The sequence below is a fragment of the Macrobrachium rosenbergii genome, chromosome 28 (assembly GCF_040412425.1).
Source record: "Macrobrachium rosenbergii isolate ZJJX-2024 chromosome 28, ASM4041242v1, whole genome shotgun sequence".
Taxonomy (NCBI): domain Eukaryota; kingdom Metazoa; phylum Arthropoda; class Malacostraca; order Decapoda; family Palaemonidae; genus Macrobrachium; species Macrobrachium rosenbergii.
In genome coordinates, this window is record NC_089768.1 from 8,514,663 (window position 1) to 8,538,149 (window position 23,487).

The 23,487-nt window shown below is 39.6% G+C and overlaps 2 protein-coding genes across 14 annotated transcripts in view; both read right to left on the reverse strand.

Moving 5' to 3' along the window:
- The window catches only part of LOC136854010 (protein abrupt-like), a 135,519-nt gene that overhangs the window by 74,415 nt on the left and 37,617 nt on the right, over positions 1–23,487 (reverse strand). For all 12 annotated transcript variants that reach the window (XR_010857594.1, XR_010857593.1, XM_067129979.1 and 9 more), the window contains 2 exons: positions 16,088–16,215; positions 15,839–15,943 (listed from right to left, as the gene is read on the reverse strand). Coding sequence is in view for 10 of the 12 variants with exons in the window: in XM_067129979.1 (XP_066986080.1) it covers positions 15,839–15,943; positions 16,088–16,215 (233 nt within the window). In the remaining 2 variants the exon portion in view is untranslated. The remainder of the gene's footprint in view (positions 1–15,838; positions 15,944–16,087; positions 16,216–23,487) is intronic.
- On the reverse strand, positions 1,564–15,832 carry LOC136854012 (uncharacterized). Of its 2 annotated transcripts, none has more exons than XM_067129991.1 (2): positions 10,294–15,832; positions 1,564–10,169 (listed from the first exon to the last, which is right to left on the reverse strand). In XM_067129991.1, exon 2 carries the CDS (start codon positions 8,237–8,239, stop codon positions 7,052–7,054), a length of 1,188 nt encoding a protein of 395 aa, XP_066986092.1. In that variant the 5' UTR covers positions 8,240–10,169; positions 10,294–15,832; the 3' UTR covers positions 1,564–7,051. The 2 variants fall into 2 exon arrangements, with proteins under 2 accessions (XP_066986092.1, XP_066986091.1); XM_067129990.1 differs by having other exon boundaries at positions 4,583–10,169.

Below are 23,487 nucleotides of genomic sequence, written 5' to 3' on the forward strand. Positions count from 1 at the left end.
GCTTCTCTCTCGTATCTTACATTTTTTTTTTTACATTTTTTATAAAATGTGGGATTTGTATGTGGGATTACATTATTGGAAACACTCTGTTTCATACACTTTTTCTATAAATTTTTTCACCAACTGTACTCATTCATTTTTCATTCTTTTATATGTCGATATTTAGAGAATTTTGTGGGCTTTCTCATAAAAAATAACTCATTCACCTCACTGTTATAGTTTTTGAGCTACGAAGGATAATGTTGACAACGGTAACATTTTTTTTTTAATTCGTTTTTCATTCTTTTACATGTCGATATTCAGAGAATTTTGTGGGCTTTCTCATAAAAAAATAATTCATTCGCCTCACTGTTATGGTTTTTGAGCGACGAACGATAATGTTGACAATGGTAACATTTTTTTTTTCGTTTCGATCAACTTATAATGTTAAAATGAAACTATTGCCTTTACCGAAACCATTTTTCTTGACTCTCACTGTGTTCCTCAAACTTTACTCTACATTTTCGTATATTTACAAATTAATTCCTATGAAAAATAACCGAGATAGAGCTCTTCAAAAAAAAAAAATAACTTTCTAGCGCCAATTCTCACTGTACGCCGGGCAGTGCGCTCTGTTTCTTACCCTCTTTTCTATCAATTTTTTCACCAGCTGTACTTATTCGTTTTTCATTATTTTATATATCAATATTTAGAGAATTTTGTTGGCTTTCTTATGAAAAATAATTCATTCACCTAACTGTTATAGTTTTTGAGCTACGAACGATAATGTTGACAACAGTAACTTTTTTTTTGCTTCGACCAACTTTTAACATCAAAATGAAACGGCTGCCATTACCAAAATCATTTTTCTTGACTCTCGTTGTATTCCTCAACCTTTCCTCTACATTTTCGAATATTTACAAAGTAATTCCCATGAAAAATATTTAGAGAATTTTGATGGCTTTCTCATAAAAAAATTCATTTACCTGACTTTCATAGTTTTTGGGCTACGAACGAAAATGTAAAAATAAGTAGATTTTTTTTTTGTTAAATAACTCAAATTTTTTTGGATTTAGAGGGCTGGGACTCTTATTCTGACTATTCCACCATAAAATATAAACATTGAGAAAAAAAGGACAGCCAAATGAACATTGTTGGCTTAAAATTTATATTTTTGCTGAATTTTTGAAAGAATTATTTTTTCGCACTGTCGAGCGCTCCCAGACACCTCGGATCTCTGGTAGGCACGGCGTTCAAACTATACAGATGCGAAAGTGATAACCCTCTAACGCCGAGCCTCTATTTACAAAAACGTCTCCCGTATGCCAGCGGCATTCGGGAGTTAGCGCCGAAGCGGAAAAAAAGTTTTTTCAAAAAATCACAGCACGCTTAGTTTTTAAGATTAAGAGTTCATTTTTGGCTCCTTTTTTTGTCATTGCCTGAAGTTTACTATGCAACCATCAGAAATGAAAAACATATCATTATCATATATAAATATTGAAATATATGACAGCGCTAAAAAAATTGTTCATATATAACTTTATACAAATCACGCTGAGCAAAACGGTTAAAGCTAACAGGTTATTTTCTTTTCTTTGTATTGTACACTAAATTGCGATGATTTTGGTATGTAACAAATTGTAAAACGATCAAAGCAACACAGAGAAATATTATCACAAAATGATGCATGAATTCGTAACGCGCAGATGTAAAAAAACTTTTTTTTTAAAAATCCACCATAAATCAAAATATTGTGCTAGAGACTTCCCGTTTGTTGAAAAATGAAGCTAATTGATTGAATATTACTAGACTGTAAGTGTTTTAGCTTACAATTGCAGTTTTTGACCATTTCGGTTGAGTTAAAGTTGACCGAAGGTCGAATTTTTTCTATTTATCGTGATTTATATGAAAATATTTCAAAACCGATAAAAGCTACAACCATGAGTTATTTTCTGTTGTATTCTACATGAAATTGCACATATTTTCATTTATAAAAGTTTATGTAACGACTAATATAAAACGGTACAAACATCACGACAACGTGACGAAAGAATTTCTAAGATGTTCAGCCGAGTTACCGCGCGGACATAAGGAAAATAGTTTTTCAAAAGTTCCCCATAATTTGAAATATTGTGCTAGAGACTTCCAATTTATTGCAAAATGAAGGTAAATGATTATTACTAGAATGTAAGAGTTTTAGCTTACAATTGCGTTTTTTTACCATTTCGGTCGAGTCAAAGTTGACCGAAGGTTGAAATTTTGGCAGTTATCGTGATTTATGTGAAAATATTTCAAAACTGATAAAAGCTACAACCATGAGTTATTTTCTGTTGTATTCTAAATGAAATTGCGCACATTTTCATATATAAAAGTTTATGTAACGACTAATGTAAAACGATGTAAACATTACGACAACGTGACGAAAGAATTTCTGAGATGTTCGGCCGAGTTACCGCATGCAGACGTAAGGAAAAAGTTTTTTTTTTCAGAAATTCACCATCAATCGAAATATTGTGCTAGAGACTTCAAGTTTGTTGCAAAATGAAGGTACATGATTGAATATTACTAGAATGTTAGGGGTTTAGCTTATAATTGTTTTTTTACCATTTCGGTCGAGTTAAAGTTGACCGAAGGTTGAAATTATGGCAATTATCATGATATGAAAATATTTCAAAACTGATAAAACCTACAACCATGAGTTATTTTCTGTTGTATTCTACATGAAATTGCATACATTTCCATATATAAAACTTTATGTAATGACTAATATAAAACAGTGCAAACATTACGACAACGTGACGAAAGAATTTCTGGCGCGGACGTAAGGAAAAAGTTTTTTTCAAAAATTTGCCATAAATCGAAATGTTGTGCTAGAGACTTCCAATTTGTTGCAAAATGAAGGTAAATGATTGAATATTACTAGAATGGAACAGTTTTAGCTTACAATTGCGTTTTTTTACCATTTCGGTCGAGTCAAAGTTGACCGAAGGTTGAAATTTTGGCAGTTATCGTGATTTATATGAAAATATTTCAAAACTGATAAAAGCTACAACCATGGGTTGTATTTTGTTGTATTTTACATGAAATTGCACACATTTTCATATATAAAACTTTATGTAATGGCTAATATAAAACAGTGCAAAAATTACGACAAAATGACGAAAGAATTTATGAAATTTTCGGCCGAGTTACCGCGCGGATGTAAGAAAAAAGTTTTTTTCAGAAATTCAGCATAAATCGAAATATTGTGCTAGAGACTTCCAATTTGTTGCAAAATGAAGGTAAATGATTGAATATTACTAGAATGTAAGAGTTTTAGCTTACAATTGCGTTTTTCGACCATTTCGGTCGAGTCAAAGTTGACCGAAGGTTGAAATTTTTTGTAGTTGACGTACGGTACGTCCACTCGGCACCCAACAGACAATTTTAGTCGACGTATGATACGTCCAGTCGGCGTTTAAGGGTTAATTACAAATTAGTTACCTTATACAGGCAGTCCCCGATTTACGACGGGTCCAGCTTACGGCATTCCAAGGTTACGACGTTTTTCAAATATATTCATCAGAAATTATTTCTCGGTTTACGACGCATGTTCCAGGGTTACGATGCGTCATACGCATATCCGACAGAAGAAATATGACTCCAAAATGGCAGAATAATCAAAATTTGGATTTTTGATGATTTTCAAAGATTTTCCGGTTTAAGACGATTTTCGGTTTACGACGCAGCGTGAAAACAGAACCCCCATCGTAAGCCGGGGACTGCCTGTATATATTTCCTATGTATTCGTATGTTTAATATAATTTTTTTTTTTTTTTAATAATGTTCATCTTGCAAAAGTTATTGTTTACAAAAAAAAAAAAAAAAAAATTATCGTGGTGTACTTTTATAACATCTTTTGGTGGTCAGTCACCTCCTTGTACAATTTTTAATTGAACTGTCCCTGCTTCTGATCTGTTGATCCTAATCCTTTGTAAAACCTCTTAAATATTTAACCTTATTTTGGCAGTTCTACCAGTTCTTCAATTATGTTGGATTCCAGGTATATATTTTTTCCTTAGTAATCCCCATCTGTCATTTATATGAGCTTTCTTTGTAAACTTATTTTTATATTTCTTCAGTCTGTTAAGTAAAGGACGATAAGTCAAAAGGCCTTGCAACACACCATTGCTTCTCTTCTCCTTTGTGGATTTTGTCTTTAATTATATATACACAGTAAGCCCTCTGTATTCGTGGGGGATGCATACCAGAACCACCCGCGGATAGTTAAAATCCAAGAATACTTAACATTCCCTCTAAAAATGCTTATAACTGCCTATCTTGAAAGTTCAAATACCAAATGTATACTTTTAAGTACAGAGAGAGAGAGAGAGAGAGAGAGAGAGAGAGAGAGAGAGAGAGAGAGAGAACTGAACTAAGATGCTTACATGGTTAAACAATTGTTAATAAAGGGATTTTGACAAAGGAAAAATCTATTTCTGGGTGAAGACCTGTGTCGCCCAATGAAATGTCCCATATAGCACACATTTCCAGGTATAAATATTGCTAGATATACCAGAGAAAAAAGCTATTTAGAATGCCAGAGTTACTATCTCTGGATCGATCATCCTCATAGGATGTCGGTATGCCATCTAGGAGCGAGTGGAAGCCACTACCACAGATGCTTAACCCCAATAGATCTCTCCTCTCCCAAAACCCCTCTACCTAAGGGGTGCCGTTACAGCGGTCCTTCTCCGCTCGCTACTACTACTACTTCTACCCAGAACCATCATCGTGAAATAGCACCCAAGCTTTGGCCAGCCTAGGGTGGGAAAAAAAGAGGGAAGGGTTCACTGGGCGACACAGGTCTTCACCCAGAAATAGATTTTTCCTTTGTCAAAATCCCTTTTCTGGGATCGACCTGTGTCGCCCAGTGAAATAGTAGCAGAGAATTGGCCATATAAAAGCTTGTTAAATATAAAAAGTCAAATGTCAAAATTAAAAATTTTACTAAGGAAAATAAAATTATTCTTGAATATGCTTTTTACTTATCCAAATAATATAACATATTATTTAAATCTGTATATGTTAAGTAAAGTATACTAAACAATGTAGCTTAAGATATTGCTTAACAATATGACTAAAAAACCATCACCTAAATTAACAAATAGTGGTGAAAAATTGAACAAGGATGTTATGTACAAAGACAGTAGTGGTTTGTGAAGCAACCCAAACCCAGTCAACAAGGTAGAAAGGCAGGGAATACAAGCGAAGCAGGTAGGTGAGAGGTATACCAATAGGTAGGGCAATCAAACTAAATCACAAATTACAAACTTTAAATAACATAATATTAAGCTGACTCTGGAGAAACAATGTTCCCTGCAGCAACAGCAGAAAATTTAAGAGCCTCTAAGGACTTAAGGTAGTGATGTTTGAACACTCTTGGAGATTTCCGGCCGGTATATTTCTTAATTTCATCAAAATTCATATGTTGAAAGTAATTAACTGAGGTGGCTACAGCACTGATATCATGGACCTGGGGAATTGAATCTGGGTTGGCTTGTTTAATAAAATATAGAATTTGTTGTCTAATACCATTCAAGGAGATGGTTCCACCATTCTCTCTAACAAAAAGGGGACCTGAAGATCTTTGAGAAGTCCTTTCAAGGTAAACTTTTAAGGTAACTACCGGACATAAGGAAGGATCTTCCGGAAGAGGTATGATCTTCCAGGGAGACCACCTATTTTGAGGATCTTCGTTCTTGGCTAAAAAGGTTTGGTCCGGAGAAAGTTGAACCTCTCCTGACGGGAGGAAATCCACATGATTCGACTCTCTAGAAAGGGCTGAAAGTTCAGAGATTCTAGCTCCTGAAGCCAGGCTAAGTAAAAACAGCGTCTTCCTAAGAAGAGTCAAATAAGAGCAAGATTCATTGTTTGTGTCTGAAGCTAATCTTAGTACGTCATTTAAAAACCAAGAAACCGTTTTAGGACGGGCTGTTGTTCTAAGACGAGCACAAGCTTTAGGAATAGAGGAAAAATACGAATCTGTTAAATTAATGTTAAGTCCCAATTGAAATATTTTCTTTAAGGCGGATTTAGTCGTAGTAATAGTACTAGCAGCTAGGCCTTTATCAAAAAGGGCCTTAAAAAATGAGATTGTGAGATTCGTAGTCATTGTATGAACGTCTGTTTCTTTTAGAAAGTTGGCAAGTTTTCTTACTGCCGAATCATACTGACAGAGAGTAGATTCTCTCTTATCCGATTCTAGAAACATTGTGTTCAAAGGATCAATATTAGCATTTTTCTGTGTCGTGAACTTCATGAAATCCATAAAGTTAGGGCATTCAACATTCCTGAGGAAGCTGACACAGTCTGAATTTGTACTACTTGGGTTAACTTTGGATGAGGAATCTGTTTGGCTCTGAGTTTCAACTCTAATAGAAGAGGAAACCAGTTGCTCTTCGGCCAGTTGGGGGCTACTAGAGCTATCCGGCCTTTGAATGACCTGAGTTTGTGTAGAACTTTCCACAGAAGATTTACCCGTGGGAACAGGTACACCTGCCATTTGTTCCAGTCTACTGACATTGCATCCGTGGCGTAGGCCCGAGGGTCCAGGTTCGGAGCTAAATAACAAGGCAGTTTGTGATCTGGTTCCCTGGCAAACAGGTCCACCTGAAGTCCCGGAATCTGTTGGCAAATCCAGTTAAAGGAATTCTTGTCCAGAGACCATTCTGATTCCAACGGAGTCGTTCTTGACAGAGAATCTGCAATCACGTTTCTTACTCCCGACAGATGCGTGGCGGACAAGTGCCAATGATTTTTCATTGCTAATGAAAAGATTGCTATCATTACATGGTTTACGTGACTTGATTTGGAACCTCCCTGTTCAGGCAATGAACTATCACTGCACTGTCCAGGACTAATCTGATATGTATGTTCCTGGCTGGTCGTAAGCGTTTCAGTCAGGAAAACCGCCAACGCCTCTAGAATATTGATATGGAAGTGACGAAAAAGATTCGACCAAGTTCCTTGAACTTTTTTGTATTGTGAGTAACCTCCCCATCAGGTCAGAGAGAGTAACCTCCCCATCAGGTCAGAGATGCGTCAGAGCTGGTGGAGGGAATTGTAGAGGAATTGATTTGGAAAGACTTTTGGCTGTTGTCCAAGGCCGGAGTCTTTTCTTTAAGATTGGAGGTATGAGGGAGACTTTGTCCCTGAGATTGTAATTGGCTCGACTCCGCCACACTCGATTTATGTCCTTCAGTTTTGCTTTGAGAAGTAGATCTGTTACTGATGCAAACTGAAGAGAACCTAAGATTCTTTCTTGAGTGCGAAGAGAGGCTTGTTTGCACTTGAGAAACTGTCTCGTTGCTTTGGCTATCTCCTTGCATTTTACTGGCGGAATCGAAAGTTTGTGGGTGTTTAGATCCCACTGGATTCCCAGCCATTGAAATTGGGATGCCGGAATCAGACAAGATTTCTTTGCATTTATGTGAAATCCTAGATACTCTAGAAACTGGATGACCTTTCTGGTCGCCCTCCGGCACTCGGTGTCGTTGGGAGCCCAGATTAGCCAATCGTCTAGGTAAGCCACTAGCATGATGCCTTGAGACCGTAGTTCCTGTACCACAGTTTCTCCTAGTTTGGTGAAGATCCTGGGTGCTACGTTGAGCCCGAAAGGCATTACTCTGAAGGAGTAAGCCTGTTTGCCACGCCTGAACCCTAGGTAGGGAGAGACGTTTCTCGCCATCGGGACATGATAATATGCGTCTGTAAGATCTATAGAGGTGGTGACGGCCTCACGGGGAAGTAAGGTCCGCACCTGAGAGATGGTCAACATACGGAACTTGTCGCATTGCATGTAAGAATTCAGAGTTGATAGGTCCAGTATCACTCTTCTATTGTCTGAGTCTTTCTTTGGCAGGCTGAACAAGCGTCCTTGAAATTTTAGATGTCTGACTTTCTTTACTGCCTTCTTTAGAAGGTCTTTTGCATAGTCTAACAGGTCCGGTGTTGGGGTCTGATAGAATCTGACTAGTGGAGGAGGCCCTTCTATCCAACTCCACCCTAGACCTTTTGAGACAATGCTGTGGGCCCATGGACTGAAGGCCCAATGGTCCCTGTAGAGGTATAAACTCCCGCCTACCTGGAGAGGCTCATTGGTTTGAGGGCTTATTACCTCTGCCTCCTCTTGAGCCTCTGCCTCTGGACTGATCTCTGGATCCCGCCCTGTGCCGGAATCCGCCTCGACCTCTAACGCCCCTGGACTGGCGGTAGCCATGAAACGAACCCTGAGCTTCAAAGGTGGGGTTGAACACAGGGGACGCTACGTAGGCAGCCGAGCCAGCAGAGTGGTGAGCTGGCTGACTCAGTACGACATATTGCTGTTGAGGATGCCCTTTGGAGGTAGAAGGTTGGGCAACTTGAGACACGGGAACTGCCTGGACAACTGTCTGGGTCTGAGGAGCTTGGTACGAATGGTACCTCCTTGACCTCTTCCTTCCCTTAGGCTGAGGGCCCGAAGACTCAGAAAACTTCCTCTTAAAAGGAAGTCCCCAACGAATCCGGAGATTCTGGTTGGCCCTGGAAGCCTCACTGATGACATTGTTGACTGCGTCATCAGGAAAGAGGTTAGCTCCCCAGATGGAAGACTTAATGAGCCTGTTTGGCTCATGCCAGATGGAGGCGTCAGCAAACACATGCATCCTGCAGTTCCGTCTTGCCACCACAAAGTCATACAGATCACTCTGAAACGTTGTCAGAAGTGATTTGGTCAGAATCCGGAATAGAGGTTCGTCCTTATATACAGCCGATGTCTACTCCGCCGAGGTGACGGAGTTGATGGATCTACTGAGACGGCATCTAGCATCGAATTCCACCTTGATCAAGGAGTCCGGAATCCTGGACAACTGCTCACTGAATAGATCCGAAGCGCACTCCGGATCCAGCTTGCCTACCGTAAAGTTTCAGGAGCCCCAACCCAGCAATCCAGATCCCCCGGAAAGAGCAGAGATGTAGGGTCCGTCTCACGAAGCTGAGGCATCGGCTTCTCCTCTATCCCGGCCTGTAGGGTCAACTTGGCAATCTTGGAAGTACAAGGGGTGGGAATGTCCTCATGGACAACAAACATCGTATACCGCCCCTTGTGAGGAGTTAACTTCGTGTTGGTACACTCCCAGTCCGATAATATCCTGACCCATGCGGACTGTGCCTGGTCCCTGGGGAAAATCACCGTCTCCCTGGGAACCTTGTCTTCCCTCACCAGAGCTTCTTCCGACAAACGGGTGTATCCCGGGAAAGGAAAAACAAGACCCGCCGGAAAGAACTCATAGTCTTCCACAGGGAGGGTGCCACAACCCTCAATGGTTAATTTACCATTGGCAAAGGGGGCATTGAAGGCAAAACACCAAGGATTGCAGTCCTCAAATGCTGGTAGCTTAGAGGAGTCCGGAATAGAATAACTTTGTTGCTGTACTGGACCGGTATTGACGATTCCGGCAAGCGACTCTTCTTGGGTCTTCAGTCTCTGAGCCAGAGACTGCACCAATCTACCGGATGTCTCCAGACTCGAGGCGAGATCTCGAGACATCGTTTCAAATTGAGAGTCCACCTTAGCCGATATCTTCTGCATCAAGATATCTGCAAAGGCCTTAGGGTCAAAGTCAGATTTCTTAACTTTGAGCCAACGACAACCTGGCGGAACTCGACATGACCGGGATCTTCGAGGGTTTAGTCAATTTAGGTAACGTCTTCGTCTTCGCCAAGGACTTCACCTTGGGGATCACCGACCCCGAACGGGCCCCAAGGGCGGAGGCTTTAGAGAAGCCTTGGAAGGAGGAAGACGAAGACGGAGAAGAGCTGAAAGAGACTGAACATTTACTTCTACCTGCCCCACTTACATCCCTACCTTCCTCCTCTGGATCGATGGCCATTGGTTCGATGTGTATACTGATGTTGGCTACTTCCTCAGCCACTTCCTCGCAAAGTTCTTGCTGGTCTTCCGGCGGGACTTGAGTCTCAAGCCTAATCTTATTAATCAAGGGCTCCGCCACTTCGGGAGCTACCGCTGCAGAGGACCTAGCCATGGGATAAATGATATTACAGATGTCCTCCGCCAGCACATAGGGACATCCCTGACCAATGTTGCGACCGAAGCCCCCGACCCAGATCTTAAGGGTAGTAAGAGATGAAGATTGGCGGGACTGAGGGACCTGTAACAGAATACAATGTCAATATTCAAGGAAATTGACGTGAAGACTCTTCCATCATTATAGTCAAACCAAACATATTTGTCTAAAATATTCATAAATGTATGTTGACAATGAGTTAACGTACCGAATCATCAATCATGTCTTGATACACAGTGTAGCAGACATCACAACCATCCGGATGCCAGACGAGATGATCCTCCACCTCGACTGCACAGCTGGCATGAGACCTGCATACTACATGGCCACAGGGTTGCTGTAAGTAGGCGCTACAGCCCGGCTCCTGACAACGAACCACCTGTAAGAGGAATCGATATATGAGTATCGAAAGTGATAACGTCGGGGCAGGTTCCAGCGGTGGGAATGACTAACCTAGTCAAGACTTAAATTAGAGATACTAACTAATATGTCAGTATTGGTTCCGGCGGTGGCGGAACGGCTAACCTAGTCAAGACTTAAATTAGAAATTTTCTCCACGCCGGAGTTGAGATCTGGGGTTAAAAATAGGGTTATGGCAGAACGTTCCGGTACAATCAGAACAGGGAGGCCAGGCCTGAAGTCGATCGCACCGGAGTACAATTCCAGTGACGCCGGAGCGTCCCGTCTCAATTCAACCTCACAGAAAACAACAACCGAGTGGTGGAAAAAAGAGCGAGTCCCGCCGGAACGGGAGTTCCGGGACTACCACGTCGGAACGTAGTTCACGGGAAATAATGTAATAACTAAGATAATATGCAGCCTGGTGTCTCCACAATACTGCCATAAAAAAGGGGGGGAGGCACCGACACTCAAGCTATTGTTCCCTACAAGGAACTAAACAGCGAGCTAACGATAGCCGCCGGAACAGGTCCGGAATGGCGGAACGGCGGAGAAGTAGGGGCAATGAAAACATGGCGACTACAACAGGTCGGAACAGGTCCGGAATGGTGGAACGGCGGAGAAGTAGGGGCAATGAAAACATGGCGACTACAACAGGTCAGGTGCCTAAACACCCTCCACGAAGCGTCATCTCAACCAAAAAGGGCAAATGAGCATTGCTCGAAAATGCCCCTAAAGGGAGAAGCCATGAATAGACAATAGACTGATAAATAAGGAGTGAGAGAAAACACGTGAAGGCAGAATATATATAATATATATATAGCCTAGCCTAACCTTCCGAAGTGAACACCTGGTCAGGTAGGCTAGGTCACGCCAGTGAGATGAACGAGAGAGGGGCACTAGCACCGAACCTAGCCCTCCGAGATTTGACGAATCAAACTGGTCAGGAAGGACGGGCTGGCACCTATTACTCGAACGAAGGCCACCCTAGAAGACCTATTTTACCTAGGCCTTGAAAGCCAGGGTAGGAAGGAAAACTGGGGCCAATCTTAGCCTACCTTCTGAGATTCGACAGTGTCGAACTGGTCAGGTAGGCTAACGTGTTACACTACCATACATATCAGACTAAAGGCATATAAGAAAGTATACATAATAATAATAAAAATAAAAATAATATAATCACATAAATTAAATGCACATGCATAAAGAACAGAAAGGAAAGGATAGGCTAGGCCTCACTTTCCACTATTCTAAAATCGTAACAATAGTCGTGATAGAACCAGATCGCTCCTGAAGGGAAGCAGAACAGTGGATAACACGAATAGCCAGCAGTAGGTGGTGTCCGCGTCAGAAACGAAATGGTAAAATCTCACAACCAAGACACGATAAATTAAAACTATCATTATTATTATGATGGAATATCATTTAGAAAAGTCTTTCAATGCGTCAGAAAAATATTAGGAGCATCAAGAGGTTGGGGACTACAACCACGAACGTAAACAAACATGGCGGCTCCCAGCCGAACAATGTGTAAGTTATTTAACGGGACAAAACTGTCCAACCACCCCCAAACCAACAAAATTGAATACTCAACTTATAAGGGGATGCATCCTGATTGCTTGACGACATAATAAAGGTGAATAATGCCGAAAATAATGAATAATAGCACAAAAACACACAAGAGAAAATTAACATGTGTACACGTGAAAAGGTGCTATAAGAGGATGATGGTTCTGGGTAGAAGTAGTAGTAGCGAGTGGAGAAGGACCGCTGTAACGGCACCCCTTAGGTAGAGGGGTTTTGGGAGAGGAGAGATCTATTGGGGTTAAGCATCTGTGGTGGTGGCTTCCACTCGCTCCTAGATGACATACCGACATCCTATGAGGATGATCGATCCAGAGGTAGTAACTCTGGCATTTTAAATAGTTTTTTCTCTGGTATATCTAGCAATATTTATACCTAGAAATGTGTGCTATATGGGACATTTCACTGCGCGACACAGGTCGATCCCAGAAATACAGTATATATTATGCATATGTTTTTAACACCCACTCTCTTATGAGAGTGAAAATATTGGTTTTCTTTATATGGTAAATTTGTATTCTGTCATGTCTCTAATTATTAAAATGTCAAGAAAAGTAATTTTGTTGCCTGTTTCCCATTCAACTTTAAACTTTATACTAGGCTCTAACTAGAGGCTTGACAAAATACAAATACAGTATACCATATACAGAAAACCAACATTTTCACTCTCATACATCCACTTTTTTAGCTATCATGACAACTCTACTGAGATTGGCATAGCCAGTAATTTATTCTTAAGAGTCTTACAAATTTGCTCCTCAGATTTCCTGGAAAAGGAATTGAACTAATCCGTAAGCAGCTGTCATCTTTAAAGTACCCTGACCATACAATTGAGGAAGCGATCCACAAAGCTAACATAATCTTCTATCATCCCCCTCAAAACAAGACTAGAGAGATGCCCAACAATAAAATAAAAATCCCATACCTGGACAGGATTAAGATGTTGACACAGACACTTGGAAAACCTAACCCTTTTGATTTTACCTACCGAAATACCTTAACCAAATTCCCAAATCCCTGATAAACGTCCAGCAAAAGCCAGTCCCCAAAGACATGAGTTTATGAAATCCCTTGTCTCGATTGTGACTAATCTTATATCGGTTCTACAGGTAAACCACTCCCCCACAGATTAATACAACATAAACGTTCAGTTTGGTATGGACGACAGAGTCAGCTATTTTTAACCACAAAGTAACCACAATCATAAAATAAACTTGAGTTTGTCATGTACAATTTATAACAGCAATAATCAGTTCAAAAGCCAGATGGTGGAATCAGCTTCAATTAAACAAAGTAATATGATGAACCTTTCAAAAGGAGCCTGGGACTCAGATATTATAGATAAAGTCTTCCTCCAACCAGCGAATAAGATTAAAGAGAAATTGTCAACTGGAGTGACGTAACAGTTGACCTATGGACTTTCTGGTATAAATACCGCTTTTCTGTAACTCTTTCTCATTCATTATTTGCCTGAAGAGGGAGACAGTTTGGTCTCTGAAATACAGCATTTACTTTCTATATTTGATGGAATTCTGTTTTAACAGAAAATACTTCAGTCATATATATTTATATATTATACATACATACAGGTGTACCGTGGTATACCGTACTTACATATATATTGGTGCAAAATGGAAATACAGATTTGAGGGTTTTTGCCTCCGGATCGAGCACCAAAGTGCTTTTTGCAAATCAGGCGCTCTTAGTGGTACACCATTCGCTAACCAGCATACCTTGTGTTACTGTTACTGTTTCTTTGTTAATTTTTATTGCTTTCAGCTCTAAAAATTATGCTAAAGCTTTTACTGTCCTGCAGTTTATATTAACAAACAGCTGTTTGCCACTGTTAGTTATCATAACTAATACACGTTTACTAAGAGTTGCGTTACAGTTGTTTTGTTGAAAACTTGCTTATTTTCAATGTAATTCCATAAATAAAAATCACATACATTTTTATTCATCCATCACATAATGGAGAAGGTGTAAAGAAAATATGCCACTAACTTGAAGCAGCAAGTATTACAGCTGTGGCTAAAGAAATGAATAATGAGCAGACTCCAAAATGAATTGGAGGCGAAGCAATGCCCAAAACTGACAAAATCACACATGTACCTCATGTAATTTACTATGTTTATAAATAGTTGCGATTTTTAAATCTAGATTTGGTAATTTACGAAAGAAACATCTCCCTGAATTAAGTCTCATTCGGGAACTAAATACAGTGATGATGTCAGCAAAATGCAATCAGCTGATGATTTTAAGAATGCAAAGAAAACCAGAATGCAAATGGCACATGACCTCACAGTTCATATTTTGTAATACTGTACCATGGTATTGTAGCAAAATAAGATTGTAAAAATCATAATTTCAAATACTATTTCCCACTGAACTTAGGGGTGGGTCCTGTATCCAATAAAAGAGTAAAAAAGTTTAAAAACACACAAGATACCATATGGTACATTGGTAAAGACTATATGTTAACAAGATAGATGGGTGAATGCTGGAATATTCCAAGTCCTACAAATGTACAATGTACTGTAAAACATCCCATCAGCCTAAACACATAAAAATTGAGTCTGACAACTAATGAATATGCATCAACTTCCCATTAATGTAGTTGAAATAACTGAAAATTAAACAATTCTAAGTTGAGGAACGTCAAGAATAGGGTGCAGTTCTCACAGCTCCAAAGCTATTTTATGCAAGTATTGCATTTTTTAAGGATTAATTGAATACTTCTTTGAGATGGTTTAAAAAGTTGCATGAATTTACCTTCTTCCAGAAGATACAATGAGTCACATCATGAAATGGAAGATTCACTCAGCCAACGAAAAAGATAAGAAAAAGGTAATACTAAGGAGGATATATATAAAGAACTGAAAATAAACAGGGGAAAGACATATAATATGTCTGGTAATGGTCGAGCCTGTAGGAAAAGATTGGAAAGTGCCCATGGTAAACTGGTAATCACTGAAAGGATGATGGAAGTTCATTAACTCTGACCAGAGCTTTGGTTATAGCAAGCAGAGTGAATGTTGGTGAACATACTTTAGGCAAACTTGTAGAAGTAGAACAGCAACTGCTCATGTTCAAGAGGGGAATATTCATATCCTTTGTGCATATCAGCATGGGTGGCAAAGAAACCACCATCAGCTGCAGACATACAAAACCTAAATAAAAAATGAATGCCCTATGTCCAATATGGCAAGAAGCTGAAGCAGCTAGCTGTTATAGCTGTAACCTTTCATTAATCAATACCAGCATGATTGCAGTATGAAAAACAATTAAACACAAACTCAACATAGGACAAGATCATTTTCCAAGAAAAATTCTTGTTTGCTTTAAGGATACACATGGTGCAGATAACGGTAACAATGCTGACTCAATATTTTTCTAATAGTACCTACATTCTGATTTCTCTTCCTCGAAGCCATACTTCCCTAATACGTCAATGAAGTACTCAAGAGAAAGCTAACAGCTATGGTACTGCACTGAAATAACAATCAATTAAAAATAAAATTTTTTTAGAAATCGCAATTAAAGAACAAACTAAACAAAAAATTAAAAACCCGAGTCAGAACTATCTAGAGAATAACAGACAAGCAAACAACAAGCATGGAAAACACTCTGTAACTACATCACACAACATCAGTAAATGGAATCCTAAAAATAAAAGATACAAACCTCTATTTCACTACTCAACAACTACCATATGCATGCAACATCTGAACACAACAAATAGTGTACTCTTCAGAAATCTCAAAACTTACTTGGTCAACCCTTTCATCTTCATTTTAGCCAAACCAGAATACATGGATACCAGCTTCTCCAAACTTTTAGATCTGATCTTCACACCATATTTAGTTGAAGCATACCTACAAAGAAGGATCAGACAAACCTGTAAGACCACTAGAATTTATAAATGAAATATTATTCACACAACTCTAATTTAATTACTGCATAAAAAATTTTAAGGAAAAAACTTGAATTTTAAACAATCATATTTAACTGTACCTCACCTTTGAGAAGCTTCAAATCCATATTTGAGTGCATAGGCAGCAAGTTCTATTTTTGCTTGTTTTCGGCCATATAGTTTACTCTGTGCTTGAAGTGGGATTTTCTTTACCTTGTAAGCAGGTGGTTTAACCTGAAATTTCAAGATATTCAGTATAAAGTACACTAAGAACAAATAATGAAGGATATATGACAAATTTATTAAATTACTTTGTATTTTTCATAGCTAACAAACCGTCTGTCTTAACATTAGGATAAACGTCTAGTGGCCGCTGGAATCTGGTAAAATCAATAAAATTGTATATAATATCCTTACTTATGCAGTGAGCACCTACCATATTTAATAATTTCTAAAGAATAGCAGTAGAGGCATTTAAGTTGTAGTGTAGCTGTCATAAAAAAAATACTCAGTGATTACATTTTGTGGTTACAAATACTCTTTCTCAAGATCAAGAAACTGAATGAAGACGTGGTGAAGACTATTTATGCTTTTTTTTGAGCAAGTAATTTTCAGCAATACAGTACAAAGCAAAGTTCAATCATCACTATGCACATTCAATTTTGTCTGTGCCATAAAACTGTATTCTCATTCTAAATATTAAAAATCAAATAAGTAAATAAATCAAAACTTTTATCAGTACAAAGCAATTTTCAATCATCTAAAACTTTTTTAACAAAACCATTAGCATACAATAGCTTTGCTCTATGGGAAAGGGTCTTTGCCAGACCCCTTTGAAGGATTCTATAAGGAAGAGTCTGATTGTGCATGCCCAACTCACGCTTCACTGGCAATGAAGGCAAGGCAGCATTCTACGTATCAGCCTACATCTTGGAGAATGTGGGGAAGGGAGGAGGGCACTGGAAGTTTACGAATAAAGGGTTTATAGGAAAAATTTGTTTTATTCTCAAAATACATAGCTTTTAGAATAAAATATACATCATAAAATAGCCTGAATCACAATTACAAAGGAGGACAATGCTGATGAGCCATGAAAGAAATGCAAGAAATCCAATTCTGAATCTCCTTCTTGGGGCTCATCCTCATGAGAAAAACAAGGGCATAGCCTCTGGACCTTCTGGGTTCAGTAAGGAGGAGCTCAGTGGCTTGGTCCACTTGTTGCCTTGTATTTGGGGCACCTGACTCATTTAATGACTTTCATCTCCATCAGAAAAATTATACAGGGAGAGCATAGATTCCAACGTCTTGGCATGTTTGCCAGAGCATGGTATCTGATCAGGGTGGGACAGAAACACACTCTGCCACAGTTCTAAGTAATGTATCCTTGAAACTTGGGGTCTAGTTTAATCTCAACTGATCTCAACAACTTAGGTGCTGATCACCACCACATGACACAATACTGAGGAAAGTATGGAACGATAACCTTGAAAATAGACAGCCAAAAAGTCTTACTATATCTAAGAAAGCAAAGAAACTTGATGTCTACAAGGTTCCAGGCGCTGAAAATTCCTCTAGAACAGCACCCTGAGCAATACAAGGTGTGATCATAAAGTAATGGGACTGTTGCTTTTGAAAAGGAGCTAAAATATGCTGAAAATGAGGCCACTTGGTTAGTTAGTGTTATAAATGATTTGTTTAACCAGTCCTCTGAACTCTTTTAGGGTTCTCCTCGGTACAGACTGACCTTGACCCCCAATGTGTATGCACACTAAGTTGTTAGCATCCTAGATCAGAAGTAAGTTATTAGCATCCTAGATCAGAAGTAAGTTGTTAGCGTCCTAGATTAGAAGTAAGTTGTTAGCGTCCTAGCTCACTTCTGATCTTTACAGCAATGCTTGGAAGGAACGTGTGTAGTGTGTGGTCGTCACATTTGATGCAGAGAATCTGCAAAAGATTTTGCCAAAAGCTTGGCGGTACCTGCACACAGATCTATGCAAAGTTGCAAAAAGCGTATGGAGAGGGGTGTATGAGTGGTTCAGATGTTTTAAAGATGGCAGAAAAATGTCGATAGTGACGAACATTCTGGGAGATCCACAACCAGCAGAACTGAGAAAAACATAGTTTTCTTTGACTACAAGGGAATTGTAGTAAATGAGTACTACTGTGACGTGCTGCAGCATTTGCGGGATGCTATTCATTGGAAATGGCCAGAACTGCATGTCTGGTGAGTGGCAACTGCATCATGACAATACACCTTCCCATTCAGCAGTCCAACAGCCATTGTATTCCTCTTTCCAAAAATCAAATCCCAATTGAAAGGAAGATGATTTCAGAATGTCAAGGAAATTCAAGTGAATGTGATGAGGCAGCTTCTGATTATCCCAGAAAACAAGTTCCAGGAATGCTTACACTAAAGGAAACAGTGCTGGATAAAGTATGCGGCTTCTTCAGGAGACTACTTCAAAGAAAATTAAATGCTAAAATGGTATGCGTTGTAGTTTTTTTATACCAGCAGTCCTGATACTTTATGATCACGGTTCGTACACAAACCACTGCTTCTGACATGAGGACATGGCTGTTTTCCACTTGATTCAGGATAGAACCCATGATACCTTTGAAAATCCCCTTACTGGGAGGAGAGAGTCGAGCATCTCTGAGCAGTTAAGTGTGAGATACTGTAGTTAGTGGAAGTGCATGGAATTCTGTAGTTTGAGTTGACTTCCTCTTAATGGAAGAATAAGAGACATCTATTGAGAAAGCTGGAAAGTTAAAAAGTCATTTGCTCTGAGGATACTGGGGCTCTACAGGAGTCACTATGCAATTCTTGAACTAATTTGCTCAATGCAAATAGAGGGGGAAGGCCTCTGAGTCTGAATCAGGCCAAACTTGAACAAACACATCCACTGCTCAAACCTGAGGACCCTCAAAGGAGTAGTAATCGACTGGTTGTTTCTGTTCATCTGCATGCTAATAAGTCTACGTTTGAGTGTGCCTGTAATCCCACAGCAACTGTCGAACTTGTGGATGTAATGGCAACTCTAGGTAGTTTTTCTTTCTGAATCCCCAATCTCCAAAAACACTGTCCTTCTGCAGAACAAATTAGCAAACCAATATCGTGTTATTCATTTCACTCAAAAAAGCAAACTTTCCACTATGACTCTGTTTCTGACCAAGGATAAACGTGCTACGCATCTTCGACGGTCTTTTCAATGCCCTGACCTCTATTAAGTTTTTCCAGGTGTGGTGTCGACCATTCTATGTTGTATGTAAAAGTAACGACACTAGTCAAAATTCTTTGTTTTATGTTACGCTACAGAGGGAAAAAACAAAACATGGACACAGGTTTAAGGATAAAATGGTCAACTCATGGTTACAGAGTCCCTCCTACAGAACCTGGCGGCAATGATGGTCCTGGATTAATTACAAATTTAATGAACATTAGCTGTAAGTTGTAATGTCTTATGCTGAGACTGTACTGTAATTAAGCCTGATTATTCTGACAAAATCCTCAGTAAGGACATGTTTCCAAACATAGAGAACCCTTACCACTTACGATGCTTCCTTCAGGGTTAAAATTCTTCATGAAGCAAGTGCTTATTCGTCTTCTGGCAGACAAGCCTGCAAATTTCAAGTATCATCCCCACACCACTAAATAAGAATGAGGAGGAGTTGGGGAAGTTGGCTGAAAATCTTAATACACAGAGATTGAGTCAGGTGAAGCAACAGATCCTTGCCCTTTGGATTACTGTCGAATGAGTTGGCAAACCTGAACCAGTGACTCAGTAGAAAAGATTTCTTGCTCCTAAAAATCGACACTGTTCACCTATGGGCAACAGATTCCCTGTGAATACTTATAAAGGCACTGTACAAGAGGTGGCCCCAAAATGCCTTGAACAGCAATACCTTCTCTGTAAACATACCTCGAAGGAACTTGCCTAATTGAGAATGTACTGTATGAGAAAAATGTCTCCTGCATGTCCACCAAAACATCTGATCGTTCTTTGGAAAGTCACTACAACCATGCTGGAAAAACCAAAAAACATGGAGACCGACACATAAGTTATTCATTCTCAATATGTCTAACAATGGCCACCAATCTCCAGTTGCTTGTGGAGCTAGGAAAAAGTCAGAAGTAAAATCCCAGTGAATTACCACCTGGTCCATTTCAGTCTCTCTAATTACAACCTCCCACTACAGAATGCCACTTCTGCTGGTCAAGACAAAGGAACAACTATAGGAGACTAAAGCAGTGGAGGGTAACCTAAAAGGAATCATAACTCTCCTTCACTGCCTTCACCACATAAGGTACTGCTCCTGTCTCTCCAAGCATGCCAGGAGGCTTGTAACTGGCAATCTACCAGAACCTGAGGGCTGAACTTATCCCCAAAATTTATAAAACAAGACTTGTACCAATACATCCTCCCTTATCACCTTAACCTGTGCAGCATAAGCCTTTAATACAGATAGGAGCATAAATGTTCTCACTTCTTCCAAACTGAGTTAGCATAAGCATGAGAACATTAGCCTGCAGCATCAGAAACAAGTTAAAAACTAACACTCTTCCTCACTAAACTCCCGCTGGCATCAATAACCCATAAAGCTGGCTTCACAAACTCCCTATGCTGGTACCAAAAACACACTAAGCTGTTGCTTCAACCTCTCTAAGCTGATGCAGAGAAGATGCAATATGCAGAGCAAAAGTTCAATATAAGATAAAAACTTCAACAATCTATCCCGAGATCCATTTCAGCATGTCCAAAGCACCTGTCAGTCTCAAGTTTGTCTCTTCACAGGAATGAGAAAAAACCAAATCTTCTACCGAAGACGGTTTAAGCGCCGAATAAACGCCTGTATCATAGTTAGTTAGTTATAAATGATTTGTTTAACCAGACCTCTGAACTCTTTTAGGGTTCTTCTCGGGCTGGGAAAAGAAAGGGGGAGAGAGTACATAAAAAAATTAAGTAGTTAACTAAATAAATAAATAATAAAAAAAAGGGGGGAATTAGAAAAAACAATCGAGAAAAAAATAGAGAAAAAAAGGGGGGAAATTATATTTTACTTATCAATTTAATTTTGTTTAGGAAGAGAATGATATTATTAATTGAAAAGTTATTACCTTCTGCTAGAATATCCTTTATTGATTTATTTTGTAAATAAGTCTTTCTTTCATGATGCCATCTAGGACAGTCAATCAAGATGTGTTTGATTGTTACTGGGATGTTACATCTTTCACAAGTTATTGGGTTTGTGTGCGGAGTTGACATCAGATGACCATGTGTGAGTCTGGAGTGTCCTATTCTGAGTCTTGTTAAAATAACATTGATTCTTTGCTTTTGGGTAGAAGAATGCCATTTTTTAACTTCATTCTTAATTTGTTTTAGTTTGTTTTGTGGGGGTATATTTGTCCAATCATTTTGCCAATCCCTATAAATTAAGGGTTTAACTGATGCTAGCCAGTCTGATATGGGTGCTTTCATAGTAGTTGGGGGGATTGTACAAGCCAATTTTGCAGCTTTATCTGCTTTCTCATTACCCTCAATGCCTACATGGGCTGGGATCCAACAAATACCTGTATCATAAAAAACCAAAAGACAAGCCTCGGCAGACCTAAAGGGAGCTTTGCGCACCCGAGTACAAGAAAACTTATGAAACGCATTCGAATTCAATGAGAAAGCTTGGGTTCTCTTCTCCAAATACTTAAAGGGTGCCAAAATGGGTTCTCTTCTCCAAATACTTAAAGGGCGCCAAAATGCTTGAAGACAAGTAAGGCCTATTCTCTATGTGGCCTCTTTCCTCAACTAAATGAGGATGCAGCAAAGCACAAAGCTCCAGCAAACGCCAATCAACCGGAGATCATCCGATTTAAACTCTTCTTCTGCCAGAGGCCCACAGGGGGAGACAGCTGGCGACAGGAGACGATACCTGGTGACAGGAAGCGACACCTGGCACCAGCAGCCAAATGCATTGCAACCATGACTTGATGAAAGGGATACCGTCTGAAGCAACTCAGCTGAGTCCACATGAGTCAGCTGAACAAAAGAAATCAGGGCTCCAAAAGAAAACGGGAAATGCTGGGAGGTGGGGGAAGAGGAGTAACGACTCTCCCGCCTTGTCTGAAAGCAAGTCAACATAGTACCTGAGAGCATTCCCATGCGACACATCCTTAAAAAGCTATGTAGCTTGAATAATATCTAGCTTGGAAACAACAGAAGATACTGTAACATTGGTAGATTTGGAAAGAGAAACATTAATCGAGGCAGAAGTAAGAGATTTGCTGATAGCCAAAGAAAAAGCATGTAAAGAATGAACATGTGCATTTCGACAGAGGAAGAGGAATAGGCTAGCAGACAAGGACTTAGAATGGGCAAAAGATGAAGGGATTGGTGACACAATCAACTGAGTTGACGTAACATCAGAATAAGTAAAACTTGCTAGAGACACATTATTTTTAATAAAACTGTCTATACCTACATAATTGGTCCTATCAATGCTAACAATCTCATACTAGGTGCCGATGATGGCAGAAGTTACAGACGTAGTGAAGATTAACGTTTACCAAAACGGTCTTTCCACTAATGCATTATAAGAGACTATGAGTGTGAAAAACGGACAGGCAGGTGATGGAGGGCACAGAACCACATTGTCCCAAGAAGTGACCCAGTTCCCTGGCAGTAGACTATTCCAACTGTCGCAAGGCAGTCCTAGGCTCGGGCTACTGGCGGGCAAGGGCACCTACACCTTACCTCTTATAAGGGAACGCAAAAATGATTGCACACTATGGGGGGAGCCGGACCAATTCCCTAACCATTTCAGACAAACCTTCTACTGACCAAAATAAGGTTTATGTCCTGTTCTAAATTCTCAATATGCTTTTCCTGAACCAAAAGGGTAGTGGAAGGCGGAGCTAAAGAGGAAGCCTCAGTGATAACTAAGGCATTAGCAAAGGAAAAGTCTACACTGAGCATGGATCACTACAGAGGAAGGACCTGGAAAAGAGGGAGAAATGACAGGCTGATAACCTAATTGCTTTCACAATCTATCTGCTTCCCTTCTCTTCCTATACTAATGAATCTGAGTACAAAGTCCTTCGAAAATCCCTACTTCCTCACATCTTTTCTGAAGATCACACTTTATATCATCGCAGCCAGAGTAAACAGCGTGTATCTCCTAAAAAATCAACATCATGCTAACACAGTAATCATTCCTACAGAACCTAACATTCTTAGCCTTTGATTCCAGTGGAGGCATCCCAGGAAAAATAAATGTAAAGTACCGTGATAGCAGCAAACAGCCATGAAATACCAACTAGTGCCTATACACAATGGAGGCAAGGAGAATTCTGACGAGCTAAAACATTTGAAACACACCTGTGGAGAATTGGTGTACTAGACAGTCATCCAAGCAGCCATTCGATCTTTTGTTTGAATGCTGACTCGCCTATCAGCAGGAAGACGTAATCTAACTTTAAAAGTAGGTAAGATGCATCCCAAATAACTGTTACTTCTC